We start from the raw sequence: 12,286 nt of genomic DNA on the forward strand, positions 1-12,286 counted from the left end.
GGGCACACACTCATGTCGCACACACGCACACTTATGGCCAAAGGAAAGGACACTTTAAATCAGAATAACAGGAACAGTGTATTGCACTACCAAAGCTAACTAGCATGTCCCATATGCTCTGTAAATAACTATGTACAGATACCGAGATGTCACTCCATGTTACCTGTTACCTGTTTACTGCACAATGTTGTTTTTTCATTTTTTTATTCTATTATATGTTGTACCACTGTATTGCACATCGTTGCGGGCAAGACCACCCGCATTTCATTGTATACCTGTATGCCGTGACAATTAAAACTCTTGACTTGACTTGACTTGACTTCACTAGCGGCACAGGTGCTCCTAAATGAAAAAAATTAGGAGCACACAAAGAAATTTAGGAGCACCCAAAAATATTTAGGAGCACAGTGAAAATATTTCAAGTAACAGTTTATTTTTTTTTTTTTTAAATAAATGTATATTTGTACTGTGCGTGGGAACGGGACACCCATCTGTGCAATAGCACATACCACCAAAGTCACTGGCCCACTGTGTGCGTGTGTGTGTATCATCTGCGTGTGCAAACGGGAATGGGACACAGACATTTTAACTATTAATTAAGTGATTAATGCCTACTGTGGCAAAGTTGTAGCCAACAACTCTGCCTAATAAGAAAGGCAGTGACATTAAACAAAAAAGAAAACACTGGCATTACCACCAGGGCCATCAGTAGAGGGGGGAGCTAGTGTTGCTCTTCTAGAAAAATAATCCTTTCAGGGTTGCCTATTAAAATACTGTACACCTCCAGTACAGAAACATTGTTTATGAGTTTGCGTGTCAGGTAGACCATTGATTGACAGTCGATTCTGCCAATTACGACGTCACACCGCTTGCACTCTGGCCGTCCGGCGCTGCAGCTGGACCCTATTGCCCACCTCTGCGGTTGATAACGCTAGCCAAGTTAGCTGTACACACATACACAGTGGGCCAGTTACTTTGGTGTAGGGGTTAACAATGCATCGCAATGCATTGATCCTACTTTGCAATATTTACAAAACATGACATTGTTTTCGAACTCTAGCCATGGGAAAATGTTTAGCCAATTCACGTTAAATTTGTATGTCTTCCCTCCGGTTCCAGTGGGTGTAGCTTCGCTAGCTACAGTGGGTATATTGGGTGCTACAGTGGGTGTAGCCTCGCTAGCTTGGCCAACTTCGGTAGCATGCTGGCTAGCGTCAGTATCTTGGTTAACGTTAACGTTAACTATCACCTCTGTAACATGAGCTGCCTCGCCTGACTTATCATTCTCCGGTATCTTTCGCGCAAAATAAAAATGAATGGGCTTCGACATGGCTGTATTGTCTGACTCAAGACAGTGACACTGATCGTTACTTTCAGTTTCCAGTCGCGTGACCACAGGAAACTCTACTGTGATTGGAACGTTTATGCGGCTGTGAACTGTGGGACTTGTAGTTTTTTAACCATTCTCACAGCGGAGAAAAAAAAGAACGAATGAGGCTGTAATCTGCACTCAGTCGCACGCCGTGCGAGTAATTAATTTTTCAGGTTCGCACACACATTTTTAGGGGCATATGCAAGCAATATGATCGCACTGTAGAGCCCTGTAACTGGCTAGCTAAAAGGTTTGTTTGCCGACAGGAAAGTAACAAACAATATGGTCTGTGTGGAACACTTATCCCCAACCCAACACATAGTTCTGTGGGTGAATTATGTTGATCCACCGCAAAAGATTAATTGTTTAAATGTATGTTTAATCCAGTTTATTTGTTTTTGTTTTTGTATGGGTGATGGGCAAAAAAAGTTTTAAAAAGTGTCAAGATTTGGGCGGCTACGTGGCGTAGTGGGCAAGACGCTCGCCACGAATGACGGAGACGCTGGGCTTGCCTGTTCGAGCCCAGCGCTCCACATTGCTTTCAGTTTAGCTGGTCGTTCATACTAATACACATTGGCCGTATTAGGGGGTGGGAAACTGATGGGTGGGGATCGGGCGTTGTGGACAGCGACTCCTACAGGTCGGTTGGTGCGCCTGCGCAGTAGAATCAGGAAGTGTCGGGGGCAGCGTGAGCCTCCCACGCGTTACTCCTCGCCGCTGAGAGATCGAGCTGCGCAGGTGAAAAGATGCGACTGCTGTTACCTCAAGTACCGGAGGGGACTTGTGTTATGTATGACTTAGTCCACATTGCAGCCGGCTTGTGGGAGGCAAGAAACAGCGTTCGTGACAGGGGAGGGTTGAATTGGATGATACGAAATTGGGATGGGAGAAAATATAGAAAATGGGAAAAAAAGTGGATAAAAAAAAAGTGTCAAGATTTACAATATACGTATGTACATTTGTGTGTGTATGTACGTGTATGTATGCATACATGTATGTGTGACTATGTATATGTGTGTACTCTTAAATGTAGAGTGACTTTATTGACACAATAAAGTATAAAAATAAATAAATAAAGGAAGAAATACATAGCAAACATGACTCAGTTATGCAATAGTTAGTGTTGCTGCTTTTTATTTTGTTCAAATCTTTTAGTTAATAAGACTACAGCGATTTCATGACGGCTTCCTGTCCTCGCATTTTCTGGTGCAATGCGCAGAGATTTTATAATCATTGGTAAACAAACATAGTGCTGAAAATATACAATTTGACTGCTGTTTTGATAGGTGTAACTGAGGGGTACAATTCCCTGACTGTATTGAGAGTATGGTATATTAAACCACTACTTAGTTATGTACTTTAATTACTGGCCATACAGTACATGAATATATATGGTGAACACCCACACAAGAATACGGCATTGACACATAAAGTTCTATTTGGAGGGTATTTATTATTATCAGAGCAAGCAACGTTAGGTTACAGATTGAGAATTATACTCGCGCTTGTATGGCGAAGAACACACGTAAAGTAAGTCAAGAGCGTAACCGTAAGTCAATGAGAATACTAAGAATACTAAGATGGGTCTAAACTGACGCCACCTGTGGCATAGCAATTACATAGGGCACACTAGTACCAGCTGGAGACACTGGGGGGTTCCCTCCGGGTGTAAGGCCGGCAGGGGTAGAGGAATGTTCGGGTACAAAGTCTGGGTCAACGAGGAATAAAGAGGCTCCAGCTACGGGAGTCGGTACATGTACTCCCTTGATCGGCAGACAAAGCAGCAGTTGTAATCCAAGTATGCTCGACAGCATGGAAGACAGCTAGCCAGCCTCTTCCTAGAGGCGGGCTCGAGTGATGATCCTCACGGGGGGTAAATCCCAAACGATAGTGGAATCCACGGTACTCTCCTCCAGCGGTAACGGTCCCAAAAGCAATATAATCCAACCAGAAAAGGTTCTGCATTCGCCGGTGTAGATTCTCCTGTGCACTGTATTTCACATTAAACTAGGTTGAACTTGACGTTACTTCACTAAACTCTGACACTTTTACTATCCTATTCGCACATGTTCTAAGTGCTCTATTTAGACGCAACGTTGCTCACTTCACTTGGTCGTTGACTCGTGGTGAAGGCTTTACTAGTAATGAACGAACAGCTGCTGTTTCCACCTGCGCCGTATTTATACGTAAGTGACAATCTAGTCCCAACCTGGTCACTTTGGTCCTGAATCACTGCACTGCCAAAGGCATGTTGTAACATGCCCCAAACTCGCCCACTGCACCTGTCTGAGTACGAGACTGCCTGGAGCCTGGGGGGGGGGTGTCCAATAGGAGAGCGCATATTACTCTGGTTTGTACGCAGGTAAAGGGATATTCCGTGTATATATACAAATAATATACAGGGGATATCAAACGATATACAAATATTATACAAGGGATATCAAGCAATAAATATATATATATTCGGTTTAATCTGACCCTTTGTAACAATAGGGTTAGGGTCTTTACTCTTGGCTACATTAGAAAAAGAAACAACATTGTACTTATTTGGAATAGCTGTGTTGGAGATAAAATGCCGGTTTGGCAACATGAAGCGAGGCTAAGCGTCGGAAACCTACATTTTATTACAACAGAAAGGGGCTGTTCGTCCAGCACAATAAATTCGTTAATTTTCTCGGTTATCAGCTTTGCTTTGTTACCGTCTGCAGGGAGTTTCTCGTGCTTCTGAAGGGTTTCCAGCGACGTTAACTGCTGCAGCAAAACCTTTCCTCTTGGCATTCGTTGCATGATGAATCTGTAAGTGTTTAATTAAGTCTGTGAAGTTTCCAGTGTTGCTGCCACCGTTGCGTTGCAGATAGTACTAGGGCTGTCTTAAATACTTCGAAGCTTCGAAGCTTCGTTCGATGGCACAAGCTTCGAACATTAAAAAAAAAACGAAGTTAAAAAAAAAGAAAAAAAATTAAATTTTTTTTTCAACTTTTTATTTTTAGTTTTACTTCTGTGTGTGTGTGTGTGTGCATGGGGCCATTGGGTGGGGCCGGGGGACAAATACACTGGAGGAAAGTAACCCAGCTCAGCACTGCCCAAATTATATCATCACTATTGCCTGTTTGAAGGATATCATCCTCAAACACATATACACCACCGGCACCTACACGCCTATTCTCAGTCCTTGCCCCACAATGGTGGAATGAACTACCCACCCCAGTTAGGACAGCCGAATCCCGTCCAATCTTTCGCCGTCGACTAAAGACGCACTTCTTCAACCATTATCTGAAATTAAAAAAAAAAAAAAAAATCTAACCCTAACTAACCTTACTGATTGATTGATTGATTGAAAACTTTATTAACAGATTGCAGAATGGGTACAATACAGTACAGCTCAATACACACAATTGTTAAGGGGATGCAGACCAGAGAAAGACTTTCGTCTTGTTTACATCAGGGTCCCCCATTTTCAATTCATCAGGACATATATGACATACATGACATACAGATAGTCAGTACTGCTACATCTATACATTTATGACATACCAGATTTGCAAATACAGTACTGTTTGTGATACAGAAGGAGTCAAGAAAGGGGAGTATACATTTGACGTAGAAACTACATTGGAGGAGGTTGGGTGGGGGGGGTTGGGTACATTGGGATATTGACAACCATACTGGGTAATTTACATTGGAGGTGGTTGGGCGGGGGGGGCACACTGTATAAACAAGTAAAACTGTACATTGAGGGGGGGGGGGGAGGAGACACTGTACAAACAAACAAAATTGTACATTGGACTATTGACAAAACCATACTAGGTAAATTACTGTACATTGGAGGGGGTTGGGTTAGGATATTTACAGGGGCCAGTGTTGAATTGCAGTCTCCCGTAGGTGTCCCTTGAGAGAGGTTTTGAAAGTGGGTAGTGATCCACATTCCTTTACAGCTTTGGGTGGGGGGTTCCACATTGATGTGGCATAATTGCGAAACGTGTTTAGTCCCTTATTTGAGCCGAATCTGGGTTTAACATGATTTGTGGAGCTCCCTCTGGTGTTGTGATCGTGGTATTCACTGACCTTTGGGAAGTATTTTGACATGTACATGGGTACCTTGGTCGTGTAGTGTATCTTGTAGACCAGGCCCATTGCAAGTTGTTGTACTCTGTCGTCTACTCTAAGCCATCCTAGGTTGTCAAAGTGGGCAGGGGTGAGGTGGGTTCTAGGAGTAAGGTCAAGCAGTAGTCTGACCAGTTTGTTTTGAGATGTTTGTAATTTTGTTTTTAGCGCCTTTGAGGTGCTTTGGTACCATGAGGTGCAAGCATAGTCGTAGTACCCCTGAATGAGTGCTCCTGCCAGAGTCTTCAGGGTATTCTTGTTTACCAGAGAGGAGATCCGGTACAAGAATCGAGTTCGTTGGTTGACTTTTTTTATTACATTGGATGCCATTTTGTCACAGGAGAGATTAGCCTCTAGGATGGAACCCAGGTAGGTAATTTCATCTTTCCTTGTGACAATATTGTCACCCACTGTAACTGAGAAGCCGTCGGTCTTGCTGAGTTTGTTATTTGAACCGAAGAGAATGGACTCTGTTTTGCCCATGTGTAATGATAGTTTGTTATCAGCGAGCCATATGCAGATTCTGCCTAGTTCCGAGCTGAGGGTTTTTTCAACCTGTAACTTGTTCTTGTCAGAGACCAGCAGGGCTGGTCATGCACTTGTCCTAATAAACTAACCTACACTGTAACACGCAACACTTTGATGAATATTGTTACTCAGCTGATAGAGTTGTATCCTTCCTGATGACCTGTCGTACAGAACTTATAAGTCGCTTTGGATAAAAGCGTCAGCTAAATGACTAAATGTAAATGTGAATGTAAATGCCTTGTAGAATTCCACACATAAGAAAGAAAGATACTGGGATGAATAAACAAAATAGGAAATAAAATGTAGAAATGCATGCAATACATAAATAAATATGAATCTCCATATATGAAATAGAACATTTAGATAAGGTGCTACTGAGATGTTTTGGTGAGTTCTTTGTTTTTTTGTGGAAGTAGCCCTTCTTAAAAATGCATGAACATTCACTGATAATTGGTCTGTAGTGGAGTCTACAAGGTCTACATTGCCGGACCTTGTAGACTGACATAATTATGTGCATAGTTTAGTCTACACAGGCTGTTACAAAGGGTCAGATTAAACCGAATATATATATTTATTGCCTGAGATCCCATGTATAATATTTGTATATCGTTTGATATCCCCTGTATATTCCTTGTACAATATGCACTGAATATCCCTTTAGTCTAGCAGGACCGACCATAATATTCATCCCCCTATTGGAAGCGACCCCCTGGCGCCAGGTACCGAGTAAAGCCTTACCCCCTCGAGCTGACTTCAAAGGTACCGACGAGATATGTCTTAACATGCCCGCTTTCGCCCAGGGCTACGAGACCGAGAGGCGACAGAAATGAGATAGGTACTATTTGTTCACGGTACATATATATATGGCGCAAGAAATGTAGAACCCCCCTTGCAGTTCTCTTTCAGTTCGCCTTCAGTTCAGTCTGGTTCAGTTACCGAGTAAAGCCTCACCCACTACGCAACGTGTGGTGCAGAGTAGGGCTCGTATCGCCCAAGATAGAATCGTGTTATCCTAATACCTTTGTTCAAGGTACCGTTCGCTATTTACTAGTAAAAGCCTTCATTACGAGTCAAAGACCACGTGAAGGGAGTAATTGTGCGTCTATACAGAGCACTTATAGCCGCGTGCAAATAGGAGAGACCAACGTCAAGTTCAACTCTGAACCACCGCGCACTACAGCGCAACACGGAGGATTTACCCCGCCAGCAGAGCCACTTTCCGGCAAGGATTATTCTTCAGTGCTTTGACTGTGGCGGCTGGAGCAGAACCGTCTGCCCCGCTGCTGCTGTGGGAACTACACATCTACCGTGAGGACCTCCACTCGAGCCCGTCTCTGCCGGAGCAGAGACTCCCCGGCTCTCACCTACACGGCGCGCATCCTGGGACCAGGCTGCCTATCCCTGCCGCTCCAGGGGTGATATTGCCCCCGTGAACCATTGACTTGCATAGAGCTTTGGCCCCCTCTGCTGGCTTACAACCGGTAGTACCCCCCTTTCCCAGAGCACCATAGAGATCATCCTTAATATTTACTATTGATTACCTATGCACATTCTATTTGCCTTATAAGCGCAATTGACCAAAGTGATGTAATCTAATATCTCCCTTTTATGTAATAAATATTCTAACCGAGTATTTTGTGTGGAAAACCTGTTATTGTGCGAGTGTCGTCATCTAGAATACCTTTGTACGGTGTTGGCCAGTAATGTACAAGTCGGTAGTGATTCAATGATATCAGTACTTGATTAATACAGTCAGGGAATTGTACCCCTCAGTTACACAGGCCATATTTCAAATAATCAAAATCTTACTTCATTCATCTTAAACATTCTTGATTTGGGGGATTGGTAGTTCCCATGAAATCTGAAGTTGTTCAAACGACAACAGCGATCCACCTTGAATTAAATCACACAGCCGTGTTGGCTGTGTCACAGTCACGAAAGGGGCTACTTAATTCATTAATCCAATCCACTTTATTTATAGAGCACATTTAAAAACAACAAAGTTTACCAGTGCTGTACAAGTCCCACAACATAAGATAAAAAAAAAATGTATTATTAAAAAAAAAATATATATTAATAAACATTCGATTGCCAAAAAAAATTCTAAGGTCAGCCCTAGATAGTACACTCGGCTGTGTCGTGTTATTCCACAAGTATACACGCGAGTCCTCTGTATTTGTTTGTGAGTGTCTTTATTCTGTTAGCTCCTAGTCTACTCTGCCCCGTGTACCTGTCCGTGACCACAGTACGGTGGCCTGTACTCTGTGTCATATTAGCGTGCAAACATTAACATAACACCACAGGCTGTTTTGCCTTTTTCTTCCTTGAGCTTAAAATAACTCCACACAGCTGACATGATCGCGGCGCGCTGCTAACAAGACTCGCGTTTAGCTAACGATAATGTTGTTGTCGCACTACTACTGTTCACACGATGGCACGCTTTACGGCATGTATCCGATCGGAAAATACCGATATCCGATCCTGTGAATTTGGCCAGTATCGGACCGATACCGATACGGAGTATCGGATTGGCGCCATCCCTAGTTTCTTTGAAGCATGGTGGTTGACAGTTTCCCATTTATTTACACAGTCCTTTACATTTTTATTGAACACTGCAAGGTCTTTTGAATGGTAGATAAATGGTGCATTGTTATAACGCTTTTATCCAAAGCGCTTACAATTTCTTCCTCACATTTTACCCATTCACTCACACATTCATTCACACATTCATTCACACACCGACGGCAGAGGCAACCATGCAAGGTGCTGCTCATCGGGAGCAGTTAGGGGTTAAGTGTCTTGTTCAAGGACACCTCGACACGCAGCCCGGGAGGAGCGGGAATCAAACCGGGAACCGGATTACCAGACGACTGCTCTACCTCCCGATGAGCAGGTTGGCACCTTGCATGGTCACCTCCGCCGCCGGTGAGTGAACAGGTGAATATGAGGAACAAAATTGTAAAGCGCTTTGGATCAAAGCTGCTATATAAATGCACCATTTACCATTTACCTTTGACACTCATTGTCCTGATTAACACACACAAGGTGACCGGGAGCTCTTCCACGGGAGCTCTGTCTGTAGCTCAACTCCCAGACCAAGACCTCCGTCGTCTGGCTGGGTGAACTGACTCTGTGTTTCTCCCCCTGCAGGAGGTGAGCTTGCCCACCAAGGAGGAGAAGGCGGTGGCCAAGTACCTCCGCTTCAACTGCCCCACCAAGTCCACCAACATGATGGGCCACCGGGTCGACTACTTCATCGGTCAGTGTTCAAGTCCCGCCACGCAGAGGTCCACACGGTGCCCACAGACTCTCAGGCGGTCTGGAGCAGTGGCACTGAGACCGGCGGGATGTACAGTAGGGATGGGGGTTCCCATTAGTATTCGATACTTCCCAGTGACTATCGAATAGCAATTTTTTTTTGTTTAGCCTATTCCTAATATACAGTCGAGCAGTATATAATGTACTGTGCTCAAGCAAGACAGGAAACGCGATCTTGTATCAGTCTCGTGAGGATAGTTGAAACGGTCCACACTCACAATTTAAGTCCAAATATGTGAAAGGTCTACTTGTGATATTTATTCAAGGAATCGTTGTACCCAGTCAGGTGATGACACCTCACTACCTCCACCCACAGGAGGAGGCACCATACATACAACAGACACACAACAAACAACACATACAAAACACATTGTTAACACATTCAGCGCCAGAGATCGATGTGGGCCGTATGGCGGTGTGTGCCAGCGATTTAATGAATGGGGATACATGCCGGTGTTTGCAGGGCTAAAACTATATTAAATATCATAGCTATAATATGAGTATAGTTTTAGAGTAATTTTTAGGGATGCACCGAAATTTCGGCCACCGGAAGTTTTCGGCCGAAAATGGCCAGAAATGGCCTTTCGGCTTTCGGCCGAAAGAGTTTTTTCACCGAAAATATATCACAGAAACAGAAACAACCTGTAACCTAACGCGTGTTGTTGTGATGATGTCATCAAAACGCGGCTTCAGTCATTACATGCGCAACGTGAGCTCTTCAGTCCTGCGTTCTGCAGCCTGTGATAACTCCTCTTGGGACTCGGGAGTCGCGCTGTTTCTATGTAAACTCTGCGCGCAACGCGTCCAATAAATGCGTCTTTAACATGCTTTATATCCTTATTTACTATATGCCCGTCGCGGTTAATCACTGAGTGATCTAATATGCATATTCTTCAGAGCGAGAGGGGGAGGGATTGTGTTTCTCACATTGACGCTGTCTGTCGTTGAAAATATAATCTGAAGAGCATTATTATTATCATTCTCGAGAATACATGTCGCGCGTCTACTGTGCCAAAGTCACATTCATCTGGGGACTAGAAAGCTGCGCTCAGTAGAGCACAGATGTCCGCCATGGCGGCAGCCACATGTCTTCTCTCTCTCTCTCTCTCTCTCTCTCTCTCTCTCTCTCTCTCTCTCTCTCTCTCTCTCTCTCTCTCTCGCTCGCTCGCTCTCTCTCTCTCATATTGATTGAAAACTTTATTAAAACAGATTGCAGAATGGGTACAGTACAGCTCAATACACACTTGTTAAGGGGATGGAGACCAGAGAAAGACTTTCGTCTTGTTTACATCAGGGTCCCCCATTTTCAATTCATCAGGACATATATGACATACAGATAGACAGTACTGCTACATCTATACATTTATGACATACCAGATTTGCAAATACAGTACTGTTTGTGATATAAAAAGAGTCCAGAAAAGGGAGTAATACATTTGACGTAGAAACTGTACATTGGAGGAGGTGGGGGGGGGGGGGGGGGGGGGGGGGAAACACTGTACAACTGTACAAGCAAAGCTGTACATTGGAATATTGACAACCATACTAGGTAATTTACTGTACATTGGAGGGGGTACTTTTATATAAAATGTTTACTGTAGCCACTACAGTAACATCATTAAGTCTGCTATAAGCTATTCTCCCTCTCATGTGTGCAGATCTTTATGCAGTTTTAAAGCACATTGGCTTTGTTCTGAATGCACTTTGTAGTTATCCTACAGAGAAAAGAAAATGCACTTGACTTGGAATTAATGTACTGTATGCATTCAGAAGTGCTGAATAAATGTTTTATGGACCCATAATAGTGATTATTTAAGTTAAGTTTTGCCATAATCATATATCTTTCCATATTCAGGTAGCTGAACAACATTGGTAAAAAAATAAATCTATTCTATGAATCATTTTCGGCCTTTCGGCATTCGGTTTTCGGCCAACTGTTTCCTATTTTCGGTATCTGTTTCGGCCAAGAATTTCCCATTCGGTGCATCCCTAGTAATTTTGTGTAATCCCAGGAAACGTCGCTAAGCAGTGTTTAGTGCATTCACTAGAAACCATGCCATTCCTCGCCTGGATCAACAATCAATCTGAAATCAACACACTATTATCGGTATTATGTTTCATCATGCATACATGAAAGGGTGGGGGGGGGGGTTCTATGCTTCGATCGTCACCAACGGAATACGTTACACAGTACATTACAGACACACGCTCCGATCGCAGGGATGGAATTATTGGATCAATGCAAGATTGATACCACATAGCCCTTACCTTGACTAGGATGTACTGCAAAAAGAATATTCCAATTATCTGATTGCCATTCCAAGTATTGATGTCGATCGTGTTGCCAACATAATCCACCAAAGAACATGAATCAGGGGTGCTTGATTCTCCCCAATCCATGTGTTATAAACGTTACTCCTGCCCGACAAGGAAAACCCGGACCGGACTTTTTAGATCGACATACAGGCCAAGCCAGAGAGATTCCAAGGATGTGCAATACCGGCCGCAAGCCGTTAGGCGCCGGTATTGGACGTTTGCGATCTCAGACCCATTCCCAATGATAACATCAGACTCCCTCGATGGATTATGAATGGAAATAGCGAATAAAATAAATAACGACCAAAACCCGACTTTTCTCGGGTTTGGCGCTCAAGCGATGGCGAGTTAACCAGACTTATCTCGGATCTGGCGTCCAATGTGTTAAACAACACATAGTTACATCAAAACACTGTTAACACTTTGAGTGCCACTCACGAGATTTCTCGGTTTTTTTTTATAGGTGGTTGCGTGCCACTCACGAGATTTCTCGGATTTTTTTTTTTTTTTTTTTTTTTCCGATCTGAAAAATTATTGCATCACCCGAGCCTACCCGAGTATAGCCGAGGGGCGCCGGCGATCACTGTGGAAAAAAGCGCCCCCTGTCGTCTCCCAGATGACATAAGTGATTTTGGAATGGACTCAATG

The 12,286-nt window shown here is 43.6% G+C and overlaps 1 protein-coding gene across 2 annotated transcripts in view; it reads left to right on the forward strand.

Annotated features, from left to right (window-relative positions):
* The window catches only part of sec62 (SEC62 homolog, preprotein translocation factor), a 49,241-nt gene that overhangs the window by 18,907 nt on the left and 18,048 nt on the right, over nucleotides 1-12,286 (forward strand). For both annotated transcript variants that reach the window (XR_014620439.1, XM_084328001.1), the window contains exon 2: nucleotides 9,155-9,263. Coding sequence is in view for 1 of the 2 variants with exons in the window: in XM_084328001.1 (XP_084184127.1) it covers nucleotides 9,155-9,263 (109 nt within the window). In the remaining variant the exon portion in view is untranslated. The remainder of the gene's footprint in view (nucleotides 1-9,154; nucleotides 9,264-12,286) is intronic.

Source organism: Notolepis coatsorum, assembly GCF_963971535.1.
Source record: "Notolepis coatsorum genome assembly, chromosome: 13".
In the NCBI taxonomy this organism is placed as follows: Eukaryota; Metazoa; Chordata; class Actinopteri; order Aulopiformes; family Paralepididae; genus Notolepis; species Notolepis coatsorum.